The 24,228-nt window shown below is 39.7% G+C and overlaps 2 protein-coding genes and 1 non-coding gene across 4 annotated transcripts; all 3 read left to right on the forward strand.

Moving 5' to 3' along the window:
• Positions 1-11,545: 11,545 nt before the first annotated feature.
• On the forward strand, positions 11,546-11,652 carry LOC141688032 (small nucleolar RNA R71). Its single transcript, XR_012561502.1, has one exon. It is a non-coding gene; the product is annotated as a small nucleolar RNA R71 (small nucleolar RNA).
• Positions 11,653-17,518: 5,866 nt separating this feature from the next.
• LOC141685637 (uncharacterized) lies at positions 17,519-18,316 on the forward strand. The gene is made up of 2 exons (XM_074490731.1): positions 17,519-17,698; positions 17,783-18,316. Exons 1-2 carry the CDS (start codon positions 17,519-17,521, stop codon positions 18,314-18,316), a joined length of 714 nt encoding a protein of 237 aa, XP_074346832.1.
• Positions 18,317-21,784: 3,468 nt separating this feature from the next.
• Positions 21,785-23,806, forward strand: LOC141684770 (arogenate dehydrogenase 2, chloroplastic-like). 2 transcript variants are annotated; one of them, XM_074489888.1, is made up of 2 exons: positions 21,785-23,018; positions 23,463-23,806. In XM_074489888.1, the coding sequence occupies exon 1, from the start codon at positions 21,880-21,882 to the stop codon at positions 22,996-22,998; it is 1,119 nt and encodes a 372-aa protein (XP_074345989.1). In that variant the 5' UTR covers positions 21,785-21,879; the 3' UTR covers positions 22,999-23,018; positions 23,463-23,806. The 2 variants fall into 2 exon arrangements, with proteins under 2 accessions (XP_074345989.1, XP_074345988.1); XM_074489887.1 differs by having other exon boundaries at positions 23,505-23,806.
• Positions 23,807-24,228: the final 422 nt, after the last annotated feature.

The following is a 24,228-nucleotide window of genomic DNA, read 5'->3' on the forward strand; positions in this document are numbered from 1 at the left end:
ATAATTATCGAGCCTTGAAAATAATTTAAAATAATATTTTAAAGCTCGAAAGTATTTTTCGGAATTTTTAAATCAAAATAAATAATTAAATCTAATTAAATAATCAATTAAAATTAATTAATAACTAATTAAATTAATTAATTAATCAATTAATATTTAAATTAATTGACTAATTAAATAATTAATTATCAACTAAAATTAATTAATTAACTAATTAGGATTTATTTTAGAATTAAAATAATTTTTAGAATAATAAGTAATGAATTTTAGAATTTTTAAAATTAAAGGAATTGAATTTTGAATTAATTTCAAAATGGGAAATCCAGAAACAAGATTCGGGTATTGGGTTGGAGGTTTTGTGGATCGAAACCGGGTTGAGGACATCAGGAAAATGGGTCACAACCGGGTTACCCAACCCATCCGGGTCGGGATGAACTCCGGGAACCCCTGCCCAGAATCCGGTGACGGAGTTCACCGCCGACCAGCTGCTTTCCGGAAAGAAACAGTCGGATTCTTAGCTTTCTTTGCACTGAAATCGATCAACGTCAACTCAATATCACAACCATGACAACAACACCCTGATTCACTACTTCAATCGTCGGAATCGACGATTCCCAGCTCAACGTCGACGACCAGTTCCGGCACAACCCAAAATCCTTAAAACGTAGTCAAAATCGATGATTCCGGTTGCAAAACAATCCCCTTGATTATTCAAAATCATTTATATCCACCCTAACAATAACCAATCATCCCAGATATCTGAATTAATTGAATAAAATGAAGAAAAAAACCTTTAACTCGGCCTGCTATTTCAGCAATGAAACAGATCAATTCGTTACTTAAAACGATTATAAACAACTATTTAAAGGTATATCTAACATCAATTTGAACCAAAAATCATTTAAATAGAAATCCCCAAATCTGAACATGAACCCTAAAATCGGGTTTAGAAATTTACCAATCGTTCAAATCATTTGATGGCATAAACAGAAAGATCATAAAAATCTGAACATTTTGGTTACTCATACTTCGAATTCTGAAATCTGCATCACCCTCAAATGATCGTTTGATCCTCAAGAAAACCAAGAACACCTTTTCAAAGAATTTTCAGAAAATCAAACCTTAATTACTATGTGTTATTGAACTCTATTTTTGAAGTATAATATACCAAATTGACCAGAAAAATATTATCTACACGATGGAATCATCAAATCATATCAACAACATTAAGAACAAATTTTCATAATTTAATTATCAAATAATTCGAATATAAATAAATAAATAAGAAAATTACCTTAATTTCTGCACTAAAATGCTTGATTGATTTAGAAACTACTTTTCGAGAGCTTCGTTTTGATATGTTACAAGCTTAAATCAGAGTTCGGTAACGCCTTCGTTCGTGCGTTTGATTCTCAGGAACGTATCGGTTTCTAGGATTTTTCTCGGTATTTTCTGTATTTTTACTGGTTGTAAATGAATAAACGCATAAAATGAAATAAGAAAGATGCTATTTATATTTACGGAATATTGGTTCATTTTAAATCATTTTGGATCGTTAAATTAGTTGCTTAGCCGCTAAGTAACTGTAATAACGATCTGATTTGATATCAGTTTTGGATAATTATCCCAACCGGGCTTTTCATAAAACACTTTATACGAAAATAATGTAATTATATCCCATCTTTCGAGAATACGGGTTTTGTTGATTCACCGAAATGATTATCGTATCGAAAATCTTGTGTCGGGCCGCGCACGGGTCAAACCGTAATCCGGATTGAAAAAGTCAAAACACGGAAAATGTCCGGAATTACCATATTAGGTTAGGAAGGAGTTTTCGGAAGAGTTTCGGGTTGTAAAAATGTAAAAACGGTTGAAGCGTGACGATTCCCGGCTTTATAAAAAAAATTGTAATTATTCAGAAAATAATTAATAAATTCATAAATTATTATAAAATCATATAACACGACATAAATTACCAGAAAAATACCTTAATTATCTATATTTTATCATGGACATATTAAAATTAATATACTCACATTTTATTATATACAAACATCCAAATATTATTATCAATCATCAGATAATTCACCAAAAATTCATATAATATTCACATAATAATCATATATTGATACAAATAATTACACGATATTTCCCGGATGTTACATCAAATATATCTAACAATCTCCCTCAACTTGTAAATTATGCAAAATATACAAGTTAATAGATTTGATGATGTCAAAAACATTTAAGTACAAATGCAATAAGAGTTTAACTAGATAATTAACTACAACTTACAGTCCTTGTAGCTTTTACCAATCTCACTGAGTCAATCTGAATCCATGATGATTTTTAACAAAGCTTGATATCAGCTTTTCTTCTTTAATCCTCAGGATTTGAGACATTGTAGTCTTGACTTGCTTCATCTCTTCATTCTGACTTCCAATCTGGTAGATTGCAGTCCTTAAAGCAGAGATATGGTTTCTTTCTAAACCATTTTGCAGTCTTATTACCCTAGGATAAGAAGAATCTTCATTGTAGCATAGACATTTCTCATTCAGTATCACTTCAAGCTTAGCAGAATTCTTCTTCATTGGAATTTCACTTCCATCATCTTCAACAATACTAGGAATGAATTCTGTAACTCTTGAACCAAAAATTCTAGTTTATCTCTGATGGTCTTCAATATGAAGTTTGATCATCTCCTGGTAATATCAGACTTTACCTCTATAAGGTAATGAAAGAATTGAAGTTCTTTTAGTGATTTATTCAGCACATCTGATTCTGACATCTGATATGTCCTTCCATCTTCAAGAAATAGATACAGATTTTCTTTAACATTGTGCTTGTCATGAGCATCCAGTACCACTTGAACAAAGATAACCTTATCAAGATGTTTATGTGTAACATCTTCAAGCGGTCTGTCAGTCAATAGAAATGGATCTTTAGTAGCAAATTCAACTCCTGTCTTAATCTTTGCTTCATCAAAACCTAGTCCAGCCCTGTCTCTTGGTTCTCTAGCATTTAACCCAATAGTCATGAAAGTAGACAACAATTGGCTTTTCTTTGGATCTGATGGCTTGACATTTTTCCACAAAAGTTTCTTTTTATCAGCTACTTCCATTTTGTCTAAATCAACTTGAGCACTATCAGAGGTTAACTTGATGACTTTATCAGAACTTGTTGTTTCTGTTATAGCTTGCAGTTCTTCACTTTGAACAACCTGAACCTTGTCAGAGGTTGTCTTTGATTCTTCAGAAATCTTCTTTCTTTTCAGAGTTTGAACATCTTCATCTTTAGCAAGAATGTCATCAGTAACTTGAACCATTTTGCACACTGGCTTTATTAGAATTTGAGGAATTTTTATCTCCAGTGGCTTGGTTGGTTCATCAACTTTTTCTTTCCCTTTGTCTTTGGGATCAATCTCAGATTGTGATCTTGTTTTGGGCTTTGATGCCTCAGTAATTGACTTCTCCTTGATCACAATGCCTTTTTCCTTAGGCATTGGAGGTTTCTTTGCAACAGAAACTTTTGGCTCTAGATTTTTCTTTTCAACTTTAAATCTAGCTTCTTCCTCCTTGAGATTTTCAAAATCCATTCCTGGATTATGCTTCAAAAACAATCTTCTAGCAATTTCCTCATCAAGTGTCTGAATCTTGGGATCCTTGTAGTAGACAGTATTCTGCTTTCCCTTGAGCTTCAGAGTTTGCATGAACTTCTGAGAATCTTGAATTCCACCTTATATCAGAACATCAGGTTTTGTCAGACTTTGCTCATCAGAACTTGATATTAGATTTTGAGTATTAGTACCCGCTATCAGATTTTGAGTTTGAGCAGCTTCAGAACTTGTCTTCTTTTGAGTAGAAGATTTGTTTGCTTCAGTAATTAGTTTCCTTGAAGAAACCTTGCTGCTCTGCCTAGGGTTTCCCTGGTCATCAGTTTCATCATCTTTCTTCTTCAGTAATTGATCATTTGAGCATTTGGACTTAACTATCTTCTCCCCCTTTTTGGCATCATCTGATAGTAGGAGTGAGAGAAGAAGTTCAACTGAAGATTGAATCTCATCCAATTGAGCCTCTTGAGAATCTTGATTAGCCAGGACCTCAGAGATTAGGGCCTGTTGCTTCTCTTGAGTTTTCTCAATTGCTTCTACCTTTTCAGAAATAGGTCTGATAAACCTCTTTTTGTCAAGCTTGGTCTCCATATCCAGCTTTTCAGCCTTTTCTAGAAGTTTGTCAACCTTTTCTTGAGTAGAGTAATGTAGACCTTGAAGATTTTTGGTAGACAGAGTTGTGACTTTGAGTTGTGTCTTGAAATCAGCATTAGTGAGCAACTCATCAGCTTTACCAATATGGTCTGTCAGTACTTTGGAGCTTGGAATGAAATCAGTTTCATTCCACTTCTTGGTCCACTCCACACCTCTGTGAGTATCTTCCCAAGGAATAGGAGCAGCTTTCTCAACAAACTTCTCAATTAGTGCCTCCTTTCCTAGTATGGGAGCAGGAGTATCGATATAAACACTGTCTTCTGAACTTGAGGAAGACTCATTATCTTCTGAAAGTACTAGAGTGTGTGAAGAAACTGGAGATTCTGGAACAATCTCATCTAAATTCTGAGAATCAGAATTTGTCTCCAGAACAGGTGTTGTTGGAGTAGATGGTATCTCAGCATCAGCATTTAAATACAGAATAGTAGGAAAATGCAGCCTATTCATGTCAATTTCAGGACTTAAGCCTGAATCTTCAATTGTAATGTCTTCATGAAGAGGACAGACTGGAGGTGTAACCACTGTATCAGGAACAATGTCTTGGTCTTTAGCTGGAGGTGGCAGAGATTCAATGATAATTGGCTCTATTGAGATCAGAGATTCCTGATCTCCTTCCTCAGCTTTTTCAGTATCTTCTGATGGAGGCTTAGCCAAAGGCCTCTTAGCCCTCATTTTCTTCAATCTCCTTGCAATGAAGGAGTTGCTTTATCATCAGAATTTAAAGTTCTTTTCCTCTTCAAAGTATCTGAACTTTGAGCTACAACATTTACCTGATGGGTTGACACTTCAGCTTCTGTTTCTTTATGAAAAACTAAATTTTCAGCTTCATCTGTCACAGGTTCTGATGCATGAACCTGTGCTTCTTCTTCACTATCATACTCATCCCTTAGAATCATTTTCCTTCTCTTTTGTGAAGGCTGAGGAACAGACTTTGTCCTCTTTGGCCTGGAAGGTAAAGGTCTGATGGTATGTGCTGATGGTTGAGGTTGTGATGATTGTGTTGGTTTGAAATATGTCCTGATGGTAGGTTGTGGTTGTGGTTGTGGTTGAGAAGTGGTTGGTTGTGTAGTGGTTGGAGGTTCTGATGGAGGTTGGGATGGTTGAACATCAGGATATAAGGCAGTGTAGGTGGCTGGAACAAAATTTACCAAAAATTGTTTGACCGATATGGGAATTTGGAGGGGTCTCAAAATAGTTTTCTTATTATCAGCAGATAATAAGTCAGTAAAAGCTCTCTTAGCTAGCTTAAATGGTTCAATTAACTCACTAGCTAATTGGGGTGCATCAGAACAACAAGAAATATAAATAAGCTGACAGAATCTAGCAAAATATATAGTGTTTCTGTCTTTTGTCATCTTATCCCCAATAAAGCCTAAAACAGCATTTGCATAATCAAAATAAGTTTGATTTATGAGAGCATACCCGATTTGTTGACTGAGTATTGGAATTGCATCAAAATTTGAACACTTGTTTGCAAAAGTCCTGGTGATGCATTCGAAGAAAAAACTCCATTCCCTCCTTATGTGAGGTCTCTTCAACTGTCCCAGCTTCGCCAGAGTCTTCTTATAGCCCAGATTGGCCATTAGCTGTCGAAGAACTGGCTCTTCAACTGTTGAATATGTGCAGTTTTCTGGCAGATGGATTGCTTATCGAACTATGGCCAAAGTCACCACATGAGCATCCTCCCATATAGTAAAGAAAATACTTGGGGACCCATTGTCACCATCATCATCATACACGCCTGACCTCCAAAACAGACCACAGAATACCCATTCTTCTCGGCCTTCGCGTTCGCATAGAACTCGAAGAACCACACTCATCGGCACTGCTTCAGGCGACTCAAAAAAAGCTATCCACCTCTTCTCAGCAATCATAGGTAACAACTCACCATCTCTCCCCGAAGGTAAGAATCCCCTCTCCTTCAAAATTGGCTTCCCCAGAAGCCTAGTGTACTCCTCCTCAGCAGCCCTATCATTCAAACGAGGCCTCGCAGCAGTACCCCTCGAGGAATCAGCAGTAGGGACAGTGCCGCTGCCATCGATAGTCCTTGCTCTCTTGGGTGCCATCGAAACTGAGTAAAAGTGCTTGAGATTTGTGTTTTTGTGTTTGTGAGAGAGTTGAAGTGTTGAAGGTGTATGGGAGATATATGGGATAGGTGTATGTATATATAGGGTATGGATTAGGGTAGAATTTGATTAGGAGTGGGGTTAAGGGTTAAAATCATGGGATAATGGGGAAATAGGTCGTGGGTTTATGGGTTGTGTTTTGTGTTTTTATTTTTCTGATTTTTTCTGGTTTTTTATTGAACATAAAAAAATTTCTCCCAGTCGGCCCCTGAGCGGTCGCTCAGCAGATCTGAGCGGGCGCTGAGCATAGCTGAGCGGGCGCTCAGGAGGCTTCTGGAAATTTTTTTTCCATGCTCCATTTTTTTGATTTTTTTGTGGTTTTGGGTAGGTTATTAACTTCTAAGGGTTCCTGTAACAACAAATCATGGGTTGCCTCCCACGAAGCGCTTCTTTTTCGTCATTAGCTTGACGTTGCGTACCTTCCTCAAGTTGACAATAAAACGGCACTAACCACTTCCCGGTTTGCCGTGTCCCCATAGTAGTGCTTCAAACGCTGACCATTAACCTTGAATGCTTGGTCCGGATCATTCTCAAAAATCTCCACCGCTCCATGTGGAAACACAGTTTTGACAATAAAAGGTCCAGACCACCTTGATTTCAACTTTCCAGGAAAAAGTCGGAGACGAGAGTCGAATAAGAGAACTTGTTGCCCCAGCACGAATAACTTAGGATATAGCTTCCTATCGTGCCACCTTTTCACTTTTTCCTTGTATATTTTGTTGTTCTCGTACGCTTGGAGTCGAAATTCATCAAGTTCATTAAGTTGAAGCATTCGCTTCTTTCCAGCTGCATCTAGATCCAGGTTCAACTTCTTCAATGCCCAATAGGCCTTATGCTCAAGCTCCGCAGGTAAATGACATCCCTTACCATACACCGGTTGAAACGGGGACATATCAAGTGGAGTTTTGTATGCTGTCCTGTAAGCCCAAACAGCTTCATCGAGCTTTAAAGACCAATCCTTCCTTGATGGACAAACAACCTTCTCTAAAATGCACTTGATCTCTCTGTTAGACACTTCCGCTTGACCATTTGTTTGTGGATGATAGGCAGTAGCAACTCGATGATTCACATTGTAGCGCTGCATCATAGAAGTGAACTTACGGTTGCAGAAATGCGACCCTTCATCACTTATGATTACTCGTGGCGTTCCAAACCTTGTGAAAATCTGCTTATGAAGAAAATTCAACACTGCCTTTGCATTATTTGTCGGTAGAGCCTTGACTTCTACCCATTTTGAGACATAATCGACTGCCAGCAAGATGTACTGATTGTTGCAGGATGAAACAAAAGGCCCCATGAAATCGATTCCCCATACATCAAAGACCTCGACTTCAAGCATCACATTTAACGGCATCTCATCCTTTCTCGTAAGATTTCCCACTCTTTTGCAACGATCACACCTTAAAACAAACTGATGAGCATCCTTAAACAAAGTAGGCCCGAAAAAACCTGCTTGCAGAATACGAGCTGCCGTCTTTTCACCACCATAGTGTCCACCATAAACTGTGGAGTGGCAGTCTCGTAATATCCCCTCCGTCTCACAGAATGGGAGACATCTCCTGATGATCTGGTCAGCTTCCTGTCTAAACAAATATGGTTCATCCCACATATACCACTTCACCTCATGCAGAAACTTCTTCTTTTGAGTTGCGGTCAGATTAGGAGGCATTATATTGCTGACAAGATAATTCACAATATCTGTGAACCATGGCTCTTCCTCCTGAACTGCGAACAACTGCTCATCCGGAAAAGATTCGTTGATCAATGTCTTATCATGTGAAGTAGACTCGGGATTCTCCAATCTAGATAGATGGTCAGCTACTTGATTCTCAGTACCTTTTCGATCCTTGATCTCTAACTCAAATTCTTGTAGCAAGAGCACCCAACGAATGAGTCTCGGCTTCGAATCCTTCTTGGAAACCAAATAGCGAATGGCCGCATGATCAATGAATACTGTCACTTTTGTCCCAAGCAGATAAGATCGAAATTTTTCGAAACCGAAGACTATAGCCAAGAGCTCCTTCTCAGTAGTGGTGTAGTTCATTTGGGCCCCATTTAAGGTCTTTCTAGTATAGTAGACCACATGAAAGAGATTATTCTTGCGCTGCCCAAGAACTGCGCCCACCGCATAATCACTCGCAACACACATCATCTTAAAAGGCTCCGTCCAATCAGGCGCTGTAATAACTGGTGCAGTGATCAAACTCTTCTTAAGAGTCTCGAATGCCGTCAAACATTCATCATCAAATTTGAAAGGCGCATCCTTCTCAAACAAGTTGCACAGCGGCTTAGATATCTTCGAAAAGTCCTTGATGAAACGCCGATAAAAACCCGCATGACCAAGAAAACTACGGATTCCTTTCACAGAAATAGGTGGTGGAAGATTTTCAATGACTCCCACCTTGGCTTTGTCCACCTCAAGACCCTTGCTAGAGACTTTATGCCCAAGAATAACGCCTTCACGCACCATAAAATGAAATTTTTCCCAATTGAGCACCAAATTAGTTTCCACACACCTTTTTAGCGCTGCACGAAGATTATTCAAACATTCATCATACGAGTGTCCAAAGACGGAGAAGTCGTCCATGAATACCTCGACATTATTTCCAATCATGTCAGAGAATATAGCCATCATACATCTCTGAAAAGTGGTCGGTGCGCCACATAACCCAAACAAAACTCTGCGAAAAGCAAACGTGCCAAATGAACAAGTGAAGGTAGTCTGTTCTTGATCCTCTGGTGCAATACAAATCTGATTATACCCTGAGTAGCCATCCAGAAGACAATAATACTCATGATCAGCCAACTTGTCAAGCATCTGATCAATAAGCGGAAGAGGAAAGTAATCCTTCCTCGTGGCCTTGTTCAACTTTCTGTAATCCATGCATACTCTCCATCATGTGACTGTTCGAGTGGGGATGAGCTCGTTCTTCTCATTTGCTACCACAGTGATACCTCCTTTCTTAGGTACATATTGTACGGGGCTCACCCAAGAACTGTCAGAAATAGGATAAATGATTCCTGCATCCAGGCACTTCAGAATTTCTTTCTTCACCACCTCTTTCATGATAGGATTAAGTATGCACTGTTGTTCAACAGTCGGCTTATTACCCTCCTCTAGCAGAATCTTATGCATGCAATATGAAGGGCTGATCCCTTTGATGTCTGCTATGGTCCATCCAATAGCCAATTTGAATTCTCTCAAGATCCTTAAGAGCTTGTCCTCCTCACTACCTGAAAGGTCAGATGCAATAATGACAGGTAAAGTAGATGCATCACCTAAAAAGCATACCTCAAGTGTTCAGGCAATGGCTTAAGCTCCAAGGTGGGTGCTTCCTCAATTGATGGTTTGAGCTTTCCTTCAGCATTTTTGAGGTTAGAAGTACCAAGAGATTCAAACGGCATGTCTAGCTTTCGCTTCCAGGGAGAAGCATTAAGATATTGTAATTGCTCATTGCCATCCTCATCATCACTGTCAAAATCCCCCACTAAGGCCTTCTATAATGCAACAGACATTAGCATATGATCAAGTTCCGAAGTAACCGCAGAATCAATCACATCCACTTTTAAGCACTCTTTATCTTCTGTAGGGAATTTCATTGCTTTGAATATATTGAATGTCACATCCTGATCCTGCACCCGCATAGTAAGTTCACCTTTCTTCACATCTATCAAGGTACGGCCGGTAGGAAAGAAAGGTCTTCCCAAGATTATGGGAATCTTCTTATCTTCCTCAAAATCCAGAATAACAAAGTCGGCAGGAAAGAAGAGCTTATCCACCTTGACTAGCACATCCTCCACTATGCCTCTTGGGTAAGTAATAGAACGATCAGCCAATTGTAGAGACATGTAGGTGGGATTTGGATCAGGCAAATCCAAATTTTTAAAGATCGACAACGACATCAGATTGATGATTGCTCCCAAATCACAAAGGCACTTGTCAAAAGACAACTTGCCAATGGTGCAAGGAATGGTGAAGCTACCTGGATCTTTAAGCTTTGGAGGTAACTTTTGTTGCAGCACAGCACTGCATTCTTCCGTTAGAACAACGGTCTCAAGGTTATCCAGGTTCACCTTCTTTGAAAGAATACTCTTCATAAACCTCACATAACTAGGCATTTGCTCCAGAGCCTTAGCGAAAGGTATATTGATGTGAAGTTTCTTGAACACCTCCAGAAACTTATTGAACTGCTTATCCAGCTGTTGTTGCAATCTCTTAGGGAAAGGTGGTGGAGGATAGAGTTGTTTCTCCCCTGTATTACCCTCAGGCAGAGTGTGTTCAACAGTAGTCTTCCTGGGTTCCACCGCTTTCTCCTTTTGCTTAGCTTCTTCATCTCCAACTTCAGCTTCTCCTTCTTTTGCTTTTTCAGCATCAGCAACCTTTCCAAACCTTAAGGTAATAGCCTTGACTTGCTCTTTAGCTTCCTTCCTGCCTGGAACTTCAGTGTCACTGGGAAGTGTGCCAGGTTGATGATTTAGCACTGTATTGGCTATTTGACCAATTTGATTTTCCAAGGTCTTGATCGACACCGCCTGACTCTTGCACAACAGCTTAAGTTCCTCAAAATCAGCACTAGTGGGTGCAGCTGCACCTCCCTGTTGAGGATATGATTACCTTTGAGCATATTGTTGCGGTTGCTGGAATCCAGGTGGATTGAACTGCTTACTCACACCTTGTTGATATGGTTGCTGAATAGCATTCTGATTATTACCCTAGCTGAAATTTGGATGATTTCTGTTGTTAGGATGATAAGTAGCTGGCACAGGCTGCTGTTGTCGCTGATAATTGTTCACATACTGAACAAATTCATTAACAAGAGAACACTGATCCGTAGCATGAGAACCTGCACAAAGCTCACAGACCATAGCTGTCTGATTGACTCCATAGATGGCTAAAGAATCGACCTTCATAGACAGCGCTTGGAGCTACGCTGCAATAGCGGTGGCTGCATCGACTTCCAGAATACCTGCTACCTTCCCAGGTATCATCCTTTGAGTTGGGTTTTGATGATCATTTGCAGCCATAGTCTCAATAAGATTATAAGCCTCAGTATAGCTTTTGGCCCACAAGGCTCCTCCAGCTGCTGCATCGAGCATGGGCCGAGATTGGGCCCCCAAACCATTATAGAAATCAGTGATCACCATCCAATCGGGCATTCCATAATGTGGACACTTTCTCAACATTTCCTTGTAGCGCTCCCAAGCTTCGCACATAGATTCTGTAGGTTGCTGCGCAAACTGAGTAAGAGCACTCCTCATAGCAGCAGTCTTTGCCATTGGATAAAACTTCACCAGAAACTTTTGCGCAAGATCTTGCCAAGTAGTGATGGACCCAGCTGGTTCAGAATGTAACCAGTCCTTAGCTTTATCCCTCAGAGAGAATGGGAAAAGCCTCAGCTTGATAGCCTCATCAGTCACACCATTGTATTTGAAAGTACTGCAAATCTCGACAAAATTCCTTATGTGCATGTTGGGGTCTTCAGTCGCAGCACCTCCAAAAGAAACAGAATTCTGCACCATCTGAATAGTGCCCGGCTTGATTTCAAAGGTGTTAGCTTGGATAGCCGGATGAAGAATGCTTGACTGAATGTCATCAATTTTAGGCCGAGAAAAGTCCATAAGAGCTGGATCTGCCGGAACAATACGATCTTCCATGATTACTGGCTCTTTCTGCTCACTTCCTGAATCCGAATCTTCAAAATCTATCTTCTCCGGAATATCAAGAACTTCGTCTGTCTCCTCAACTGTATCTAAAGTCCTCTTGCGAGTACGAGAACGAGTTTGCATAAACGCTCGCTAAAGTACCTGAAACACAACCGGAAACAATAAGTAACACATCTTAATCACTGAGTCCTAATGACCAATGATGGTAAGTACATAAACTAAATAAATACGCCGAGTCCCCGGCAGCGGCGCCAAAAACTTGTTAGGGCGAAATCACGCGCTAATAATACACGCAAGTATACGCGTTCGCAAGTAATATAGAATACTTTCTAGTTCGTTCCCACAGAGACTCAGACTAATTATTGTTCAATTAAACTCACTCATCAATGTATGATTACTTCTCAATGTTAAGACAATAACACTTAGAATTGATTAACTAATTATTAACTATAATTAACTACTACAACTGAGCACTTAATTAACACTTAGAATTAACAATATTAAAATACTTATGAGATCACAACTTCATTACTACTTCCTTCAATAGTCATTTTTATTACCCTTAGCATGCAACAGTGATGATATTAATCGAATAACACGAAACTGATAAAAGTCAACTTTCATTGTACTAATACCATTCTACCAAATATCCACAATTAAGATAGAAGTTGAATAGGCATCAATTATGTTGAGTCCCTATATGTCTACAGAAATTGACAATATAACGATTTAAGAACAAGTTATTCCTTTTGATTACACAGGGCGAATAAAACGGTTAGAGTTACCACTAATCATGCAACATCATACATGAACCTATGCTAGCATGGCAAGTTCTAAATCTCAAGATCCACCGTCGCTTCACAAGAGATTAACACCCTATCTTATATGTTCGCGACGCACATAAGACGAATAAGCACAACCAATACTAGATATCATACAATCATCACACACTAAGGTATTAAACAACTAACTAAAGAATTCCATAGTAAATCCGTTACGACCCCATGATCACGATTAGCCCATGATAGCACTTATCGTCATCATGGGTTCATATGAAAATATGATAAATAAACACAGGAGAATAATAACTAAACTAATTATATTAAACCAGAGTACGTCACAAGAGTAAATAGGTTCAAAGTAAGAAAACTAGCATCCAACGTTACAACGAAATAAAGAATCACAAGAAAATATTCTTCCTCTTCGTTACGGTGTGCTAAAACGGTCTTCTTCCTTATCTCCTTCGCTCTTCGATTAATACAACGATCCAACCTTCGTGAAACGTCTCTGAAATCTACTTATATAGGAGTCCCATAAAACTCAGATTACTCAGAAGTTGGAAGCCAAACAGAAATAGGAGTCTAAAATAATTATTCTTAAATTACGACCCTGCGCGGCCGCTCAGCTGAGCGGGCGCTCAGACCCTTTCTGGAAAATTGATCTGTTTTGCTCCATTTCTTCGCTGCAATCTACTCCTCTCTTCCCACTTACAATGCTAAACACATGCCAAGGCTTAATATTGATGAATTCTCCCCCGCAATGCAACTAATACCCTGAAATGCACAAACACTAGAAAAACACATCAAATACATAAAATACTTGATTTCAAGACACTGATTTAAGCTATTATAAGATGCTCTAAGTGGTATAAAATGCCACTTATCAGTAGACTATCATAAACACCTTCAAATACAGAATTCAGTTTCTTTGGGAGATATCATGTGTGCCTTGAATGTTCCTTTACCTGCTCTTCCTGAAGCTGTGAGGCCAGAAATTCCAAATCCACTACTACTGCCTGCTAACAAGACTAAGGGGGAGATAGAAGCTAGGATTCAACAATCCAAGAAAGCTGGTACATCTTTAAAATCTAACGAGGCTGGAAAATATACTACTCACTCTGATCAAAGTTCTATGCAACTAAAACTCTCTCAAGATGTTAGTACAGACAGGCTCCAGAAAGCTGCAGTTGGACCCTGTCAAGATAAGGAGTTCAATGAACTACTGGCAGTTCTAAGAGTCTCTCTGGCCAACAACTACGTCACTTACAAGAGAGCTTTGGCCAACAACATCAATTTCTTAAGAGTGGTAATAGTAAAAGTTGACAACTTTTTGGAGAAGAGAATAGTAGCCAATGTCAATGACTGTGGTTTGGACAGATGTCTGCAGGTGTCTCTCTCAAATCTTCAAAGGATGAGAGCATTTGAGCTAGATGTAATAATTAACAGAGTTAATCCATTAATTCCAAAATAAGAAGCACAATATACACACTAAATATTCGAGTATAAATATATATATATATAATGATTATATACCCAGATATTGGAGGAAGTGGCCTCTCATGTCAAAGATCAAGACAAGGGCGGATGCCCCAATACATTCATAGCTTATTCCCTGTCCTTGAAAGACGAAAATTCTCTGGACCTTGCCTTGTAAGAGATTCAAATTCATCTGAAGACGAGGAAACCGCTCCAAGGAAAAGGCGCCCTAGTAGAGAACCTATGCCAAAGGACTATCAACAGTCAAGGCACACCCAAGGGATGATTCCCCAAGGCATACAGGAGAAGATCAAGGCTCATGAAACTGAGATCCAAAGGTTAAGGCCTGATATGGAGATGCATCAAATGTCGAGACCCCAACCAACAGCAAGATCGAGGGATTTCCCACCTTTTATATACATAGAAGGTCCATCACCTAGGTAAGGGGTTGTCACTCCAAGTTCTAATCTAGCTGACTTGATGCCCCTAGGAGATCCTGATGATCCTGAACCCTCATTCACTGAAGAGATTATGAATGCCCATATTTCTAGGAAGTTCAAGATACCCACCATCAAAGCTTATGATGGTACTGGAGACCCATCAAATCACGTGAGAACATTATCTAATGCCCTATTGCTATAGCCCGTGAAGGATGCTATTAAGTTTCGGGCCTTTTCTCAAACCTTGTCCGGCATGGCTCAATGATGGTATAGCCGTCTATCACCAAACTCCATTGGATATTTCATAGATCTGAGCCAGGCCTTCATCAAGCAGTTCATTAGTGGCAAAGTACAAGAGAAGAGCTCAGATTCCCTCATGAGCCTTGTGCAAGGAGCGAAGGAGTCCCTAAAAAATTACCTGAATCATTTCATGAAGGAGGTCGTGAATGTTCCAGATCTTAATGACTAAATGGCCATGGTAGCACTATTTCCAGGGACTAGAGACGAGTTCTTTAAGATGTCTTTAGCTAAGCGCCCACCAAAAAATATGTTACAGCTCCAAGGTAGAGTCAAGAAGTATATCCAAGTTGAAGAGGGCATGAAGAAAATAGCCGTGAATAATGAGCCCACGGGCAACAAGAATCAAAAGACGGAACAGGAGTATGATGCCAAGGACAAGTATCCTCGAACTGGAAAAAACTCATATTCCTCTTCCCAGAAGAACCAATCACCAAGGTTCGCTGACTATACAAGGTTGAATGCTCTAATGAGCCAAATTTTGTTAGAGATTGAGAAGGATAAGAAGTTCAAATGGTCGAAGCCACTAAAGGGAGATCCCGAGAAAAGAGATAAGGGTCAGTATTGTAGGTTCCACAGAGATGTTGGTCTTGACACCGACGATTGCAGGCAACTTAAGGACGAGATCAAGTATCTGATCTGAAGAGGAAAATTTGGGAAGTTCACCAAGGGTGACGAGGTCGGGGGCCAGAAGAGAGATAATGATCGAATTGGAAATAACCAAGATCATAACTCACAACCCCGAGGGCCAGTAATCAATATGATCTCAGGAGGTCCAACATTTGCTGGGACAACAAAGAACTCTTGAAAGGCCTATGTAAGAGAGGTGATGAGTATAGTTGGAGAAGCACCCAAGCGTGCTAAGACTGCGATGACACTAGAATTTGGTGACGTTGACCTTGAGGATTTGAAGTTTACCCAGGATGATCCTTTGGTTATCACACCAATTATTGGAAATTGTCCTATCAAGAGAGTATTAGTCGACAATGGAGCTTCTGTAGATATTCTTTTCCATGACACATTTCTGAGGATGGGGTACAATGACTCCCAACTCACCCCTTTAGACACACCCATCTATAGATTCGATGGAGTAGAGTGCCAAGTCGAAGGAGCAATACTACTTCCCATGACAAATGCTGGAGATAAATGCTTGCCCTTTTTCAAAACCCTGAAGAAGGTGAAGAACTTTGAGTGGACAGTTGAGAGCCAAAAGGCCTTTGAACAGCTAATGAAAAAATGACAGAAGCCCTGTTGTTGGCCAAATCTAGTCTAGAGGACATCTTTTACTAAAACCTTGCAGTCTCTGAGCAAGCTGTGAGTGTCGTCCAAGTAAAGAAAGAACAGAAGCTCCAAAAGCCCATCTACTATGTGAGTAAGGTGCTCTACGGCAGAGTTGAACTATTCCACCACTAAGAAGTTTGCACTTGCCCTATTCACAATCTCGAGGAAGTTAAAACCATACTTCCGGGACCACAAGATCGAAGTCCTGACGGACCAACCTTTGAGGAACATTCTTCACAACCCGAAAGCAAGAGGAAGGTTCATAAAGTGGGAAATTGAGTTGGGTGAATTTGACATCAAATACAAGTCTCGAACAGCCATTAAGCCTTAACAGACTTCGTGGTCAAATGCACCATTGGTGACCAAGAAGTCGGGGGACAAGAGATAGTAACCCAAGACGGAGGAGAGAAATAAAAAGATGAAGATTTGACTCTAAAAGAGTATTGGATTCTCCATTTTGATGGAGTATCCAAAACAAAATCTTGTGGTCCAGACCTGGTCCTGCAAAGCCCCGAAGGGTTCATGATTGAGTATGCTTTGAAGTTGGATTTCCCGACTATGAACAACGAAGAGGGATATGAAGCTTTAATAGCCGGCGTAGGCTTGGCTAGAGCCATGAAAGGCCAAGAACCTTAAAGTTTGTGGAGATTCAAGACTTGTTGTTGCTCAAGTCAATGGAGAGTTTGAGGCCAAGGATGACACAATGACCAAGTACATGAGAGTCATGAAGGGACTACTGACTCGGTTTGATGAATGGTACATTGAACATGTTTCGAGAGAGGAGAACACTACGGCCGATGCCCTATCTAAGTTTGCCTCTTCTGAAATTGAAAACTACCCGAGAAGTATCTAATTCCAAGTCCTGAAGACCCCTACTATACATGTCATAAACTTGATTGCACCAATTGGTATGGCTGGTTGTTGGATTGATCCACTCAAGACTCACCTTGAGACTGGATGGCTCCCTGACGAAACCGAAGAGGCACGCAAATTATCGGTGAGAGCATTGAGATATTCGTTGATTGAAGGCCTTATGTATAAAAGGTCTTTCGTCATTCCATACTTTAAGTGCTTGAGACCTCTTCAAGCAGAGGAAACACTTAAGGAAACCCATGAAGGGATCTGTGGGCAGCACTTGGGGGAAGGGCCCTTACTCACAAGATAAATCGATTGAGATTCTATTAGCCAACAATGTTAGCCGATGCAAAGGCTTATGTGAAGAAATATGATAGATGCCAGAGGCACGCTCCTATAGTACAACAGCCCCCAGAGAGGCATACATCCATCAGCACACTCATCTTTTTTGCAATGTGGGAAATGGATATACTTGGTCCATTTCATGGGGTATCGGGGCAGAGTAAGTTTATTGTGGTAGCCATAGATTGCTTCACAAAGTGGATCGAGACTAAGGCACTAGCCAAGATAACTACCAAGCAAATTACCCAATTCTTCTAGGAGAATGTGATATGCCGGTTTGGAATCCCACGCATCCTTGTCACGGATAATAGGCGAAAATTTAATAATGCAAAGTCCAAGGAGTATTATGATGATAACAACATAGAGCTTTGCTTCACCTCGGTTTCCCATCCACAGGAAAACGGGAAAGTAGACGTCACTAATCGGATGATCCTTGATGGACTCAAGAAGAGGGTTGAATGCTCGAAGAATACTTGGGTGAATGAGCTACTGCATATTCTATGGGCATATTGTGCCACTTACAAAGTTACTACTGAAGCAACAATATCCATGCTAGCTTATGGAGCGGAAATAACAGTGCCCATGGAGATCACACTTGGATCACCTTGGGTCGAAGCTTATGAACCAGAGACGAATGAAGAAGTCATGAGGCTTGCACTCAACCTCATTAATGAAGTCAGAGATGAAGTCAACACCCGTAATGCAGAGCATCGACGGAGAACCTCACTCTATTACAATAGAAGGGTGAAAAAAGTTATTTCAGTAAGGACACTTGGTCTTAAGGAAGATTGAGGCGTCAGGAGTTGGGGAGAGAGGAAAGCTAGCACCTAACTGAGAAGGACCTTACAAGGTCAAGAAAATACTAGGACGAGGAACCTACAAGTTAGAAACCTTGAACTATGACGAAGTGCAACGAACTTTCCACGCTTCGAACCTGGAGGTTTGTTATGTTTAGGACATGCAAGACATGTTCCCAGTACTTAGTAGTAGATGGAGAAATAAGGTCGACGAAACCATTTTCCATTTTATATAAGGTTTGAACCCATTTTCCTGGATACTAACTATCATTTTGTCTACCAATGAACAAGCATTCAATAAATGCAAGTCCCGAAGGACCAAGTACCAAAAGTAAAAGACGAGTATGAAATCAAACTATAAATGCACAATATAGGAGATCCCAAAGAATCATAAATCAAGTCCCGACAGACAATTAGGTTACACACCGATAATGTTTAAGTCCATGAATGACTGTAAATAAAGCCATGCAAGGCCGTAAGGATTACTCATCTGAAGAGTCTTCATCTTCCCCGCGCATCTCCCCTTCAAGAAGCTGTTCGAGAACCAACAGGGATGACCCCCAAATGAAGATTCCACAAAAACAAGTTTCGTGAAGAGTATAACGTTCATGAGAATAAGTTTCGTGAAGACTAGAACGTCCATAAAAACAAGTTTCGTAACGAGTAGAACGTTCACGAGAATAAGTTTTGTGAAGACTAGAACGTCCATGAAAACAAGTTTCGTGAAGAGTAGAACGTTCACGAGAACAAGTTTCGTGAAGATTAGAACGTCCACTCAAACAAGTTTCGTGAAGAGCAGAATGTTCACGAGAATAAGTTTTGTGAAGACTAGAACATCCACGGAAACAAGTTTTGTGAAGAGAAGAATGTCCACGGGAATAAGTATAGGACGTCTACGAAATGTTTTTCGTGAAGACTCCTAGGTGAAGACTCCTCCGTATGAAGGGGTTGCAAAGACTAGAATGTTCACGAGAATAAGTATAGGACGTCCACGAAAAGTTTTTTCCTGAAGACTCCTCCGCATGAAGGGGTTGCGAAGACTAGAACGTTCACGAGAACAAGTACAGAATGTCCACGATCCAGGTCATCAAGACGACTCCCGATCGACCAGAACCCTCACGGGGTGAAAATTTAGTCGACCAAGACTCATTGGAGCCAAGTCCCCCATATGGAGGGGTGATGATGAGTGAAATGCACTCATGTAAAAAAAATCGAGAACGTTCATGACTCGGCCGACCAGGACCTTCACGGAGGTGGAGTCCTAGCCGACCAAAACCTCCACGGAGGTTGGACCAGAGCCTTTTGGAAAACTTCTCGTGACCCTCCTGGGAAAATTTTATAAAAAAATCTTAATTTTTTAATTTAGACTTCGCCCGATTAAGACCGATTAGTAAGGATTAGCCCCGATTAGGGTCGATTAGTGTATATTATACATAATTAGACTGAGTTAAGGATAATTAGTGACTTGTGTGATATAATTAGCACCATTTAACTTATTTGCGCATATGATTAGCGTGAATTAGGGATAAATTGTGGCTTGTGCATATTAATCAGCCCTGATTAAGACCAATTAGCCCCGATTAGGGCCGATTAAGGTCGGTTAGTGTACTTTAGCTTAAAATTAGGATGTATTAAGCCTAATTACAACTTGGACATGGAAATTAGCCCTGTTTAGGGCTAGTTAGCCCTGATTAGGCCAATTATCCCCGATTAGGGCCTACTAGCAGATTTTACCCTATAATTAACCTTGATGAAGGTTAAAGGGTGGTAGACGCTTGCTTTCTAGTCCCGATTCGGACCGTTTAGTGTCAAACACTATTCAATTAGCCTGTGCAAAGGCCCTAAGTGTGTATACTCGCACTAAAAATGTAAGTCATTGTAAACGTGTAGGTCGCTCCAGACTTTACAATAAAACGATTATACCTATGAAAGGCTGATACCCCTGAAGGACCAATACCCATGAAGGGTCAATACCCGAGAAGGTTCGAAAGTACCCCGAGTCGCGAATAGACCATTATAACTTCCACGAATACTTGTGTATTCTTCCCGAAAGTTGGGGGCAAATGATATAGATAGAAAATACATCCTAAATACACATTAAATATCGAATTAATTACGCTTGAAATTTTTGTCCAAAGCCCAATACAAACCAGGTTGATCAAGTCCTGTCATAGCCTAAAGACGGCCCAAGTCGTCAAGGCCCACAAGTAGAGGTTGTCAAGGTCCACGAAAATAAGTTGTTCACGGACTAGGCCCAATACGGCTGAAAGACCCGAAAGCTGGCGTCCAACATGGCTTACAGGATTCCTAATTCATCTAAGTTGGAGACTTGTCCACCAAGTCTCCCCATAGACTCACCTCTATATAAAGGGCTCAACCTTTAACCTAGAACTTTGTTTTTGACTTGATTCTCTACAACACAGAGATATGTAGGCATCTTACGAGGACATCCAGTCCAAGATCGCAAGTGCAACCATTAAAGCCCGAAACTCACAAACCTTAGCATAAATACTAATGAAACCCTAATTTTTGTTCCACAACATTGAGTATTTCATAAGATACTTCACCCACAGTTGGGTATCTCATATAAAGTGAACATTTCATTGACAGTTGGGTATCCCATCGGCTAAAATCAGTATAACTTTTCATAAATTGATAATTTTATTAATTTTATATAAAATAGGCTAAACCTACTTGGCGCCGGTTTGAGGTGTGCACGGTTTGGCCAACCCGATCAATTCAATCCGAACTGATCCTATTTCAGCCGATCCAAACCGATTTTTTTCAACCTGATACATATTTGGGTTGAAAAAATGTCAACCCGATTTAATTGGGTAGGATATGAATTACGATATTTTTAAACCAATCCAACCCAACCCGATTAAAAAATATACGTACATGTTAATACGTTAATCCAATAAATATGTTTAGGCCCATTAGATAAATCCATTTATCTGTAACTCTAAATGTAACTTATAACCTCCGTATTTATAGTTCATTTCGTAACAACAATAGATGTTTGACTAGTATTAGGTCTTTACTTTAACGATTCATTTCAATATTTAAAGTGTTCTTTACTTTAACGATTCATTTCAATATTTAAAGTGTAAAAATTGTATTATCAGGTGTCGAAAATTGGATGCTTAAACTTATTCAACATGGATGATTGTTATATTGTTTTAAACTATTTTCAAGTATTTTAGATTTTGGGACCTTATATTTTAATAATTTTTTTATATTAATTTTGTATATTTAATAAACCGATCAAACTCATCCAAACCGAAGTATACAAATTGATTTGGGTTATAAATTTAAACGGGTCGGGTTGAGTGGAAATTTTGAAAATCCGAATTAATTCTAAACCCGTCCAACCTAATCCGTCTATCCCAACCGAAGTAGACAAATTAATTTGAATTATAAATTTAAACAGTTCGGATTGGATTGAAATTTTGAAAAGCCCGAATTATTTCTGACCCCTTCAACCCGCCGGTTACAAACTTTGTTTCTCAAACTAACAAACAAATTTAGAGTAGCGTTCCTCCGGCCCAGCAAGCCGCCATGATTTCTCTCCGGCCACAACCACACACAGGCGTTTCACCCGATGACTGCCGCCACCTTTCTCTCCCGCCTTTCTCTCGTCTCTCTCGTCTATCTCTCCCAAATCTCTCCCATAACCGCCCCTCTCCCCGCCTCCTAATCCGCGCCATCGACGCCGCCCAGCCATTCGACTACGAGTCGCATCTCTCCCAACGCTTCACCAAGTCCACTAAACTCAAAATCGCCATCGTGGGCTTCGGTAATTTCGGCCAATTCTTAGCCAAGACAATCGTGAATCAGGGTCACACTGTTCTTGCTCACTCTCGCTCAGATTACTCTGAAATAGCTGCTCAACTTAAGGTATCTTTCTTTAAAGATGCCGATGATCTTTGTGAACAACACCCTGATGTTATTTTGTTATGTACTTCTATTATTTCTACTGAATTTGTGTTAAGGTCATTGCCTTTACAGAGATTAAAAAGAAATACCCTTTTTGTTGATGTGCTTTCTGTTAAGGAGTTTCCCAAAAGTTTGTTTCTACAAATTTTACCTCAAGATTTTGATATTTTGTGTACTCACCCGATGTTCGGGCCCGAGAGTGGGAAAGAGAGTTGGAAAGGGTTGTCATTTGTGTATGATAAGGTTAGGATTGGGAATGTGGAGGGGAGGGAATTACGGTGTGAGAGGTTTCTTGATATTTTCAAGAATGAGGGGTGTAGGATGGTGGGAATGAGTTGTACTGAGCATGATAGACATGCTGCGGAATCGCAGTTTATAACCCATACGATGGGGAGGGTTTTGGAGAAGTTGAATTTGGATAGTACGCCGATTAATACTAAAGGGTACGAGACGTTGTTGAATTTGGTGGAGAATACGGCGAGTGATAGTTTTGATTTGTATTATGGGTTGTTTATGTATAATAAGAATGCAATGGAACAGTTGGAGAGGTTGGATTTGGCATTTGAGTCGTTGAAGACGGAGTTGTTTGGGCATTTACATGATGTGTTGAGGAAACAGTTGTTTGGGAAAGCGGAGGAGGGAGTGGAGAGACCCGTTGACAGAATTCTGCTGCCGGAGTTGCCTCAGAATGGGAGGTTATTGTCTATTCATTCAGAAAATGCAAATAAAGAAGGAAGCTAAATTTTTTAGTTGTGGTTGTGGTAGGTTGTATGGTTTCTACTATTTACCATGAAAATCTTCATTTTCTTTCGTTTATTGTGTTTGTTTTAATTGAGATGGCTATATGTTTTCTATTAGTTGAATCAATGGATTCATTTATCAATATTTAGCCTGTTGCCAAACCACGATAAGACTTCTCTCTGTAATTTGTCTTGTTTGTTTTAAAATTAACACAGCTTCTTTAAGATTAATTTTGGCCTTGACCTTTTTCAGGGCCTAATTCCACATTATACTCAATACTGTCTTTACTTGATACTACATTTCTGGTAACAAGTCAAACATTAATAAACTGTTTTTAGTGGAGTTTAAAGCCTAATAAAAGCCTCTGTTTTACCACAGTTTTTCGAATTGCATCTTCCTCTGCAATGATGAAGATAAATACTATTATGGGCATGTGTCAACTAATGTTTTGATTACCCTTGAAGGTATCTTGTGGTTCTTTACCTATTCCTTGGCTTTTGATGCAGGGAATAGTGGTGAAGAGATTCCGCTTCTGCTTCTACTTCAAGTGAATACCTGTCGGTGTACTAGCTGTGTAATTATTTCTTGTTACCTCATCTGTTGTACGCTGCCGTGGTCAGGAGCTAGAGTAGTTATTGAATTGTATCTTGTTAGCACATCTGTTGTACTTTCCCCTAGTCCAGGCTTTTACTAGTTCTTCTGAGAAGCAAAAGTACATTGCTCTACAGAATTCTTCTGCTGTCGGGGAATTTTTGGCTGCCAAGCTACTGTATTTCTTGATTGAAATGAATAAAACGTCTTTTGGTGATATTATAGTTTCGAACTCTAAATATTACTACTGTTATTTCCAAGTGTTTCAATTAGCTTATGATGTGAGGTCCAACTGATCTTTGCATCTCGTAAACTCATTTCTTTGTATTGTTATTTAGCATTGTGCACCCAGGCTTAAAAGCATGTAAAAGTCTATTGTTCTTTTAGCGGTGTTTGTTTACCGGAAAATAGTTCCCTTTTGGTTAGTTTGTAACACACCGCTGCAAAGATATATTCATAAACATTGCTGTTAATTCCCCAAAGATATATTCATAAACGCGGTGATGAGGACATTGGTGTTAATTCTCCGGTGATAGATATTTCGGTTATTGATCTTAAATCGATACAATCTTCATCACAATATGCAGAAAAAGAACTCGAAAAACTTAGAACTTCTCTAGCTTCATGTGGTTGCTTTCA

Source organism: Apium graveolens, chromosome 9 (genome assembly GCF_009905375.1).
Source record: "Apium graveolens cultivar Ventura chromosome 9, ASM990537v1, whole genome shotgun sequence".
Taxonomy (NCBI): Eukaryota; Viridiplantae; Streptophyta; class Magnoliopsida; order Apiales; family Apiaceae; genus Apium; species Apium graveolens.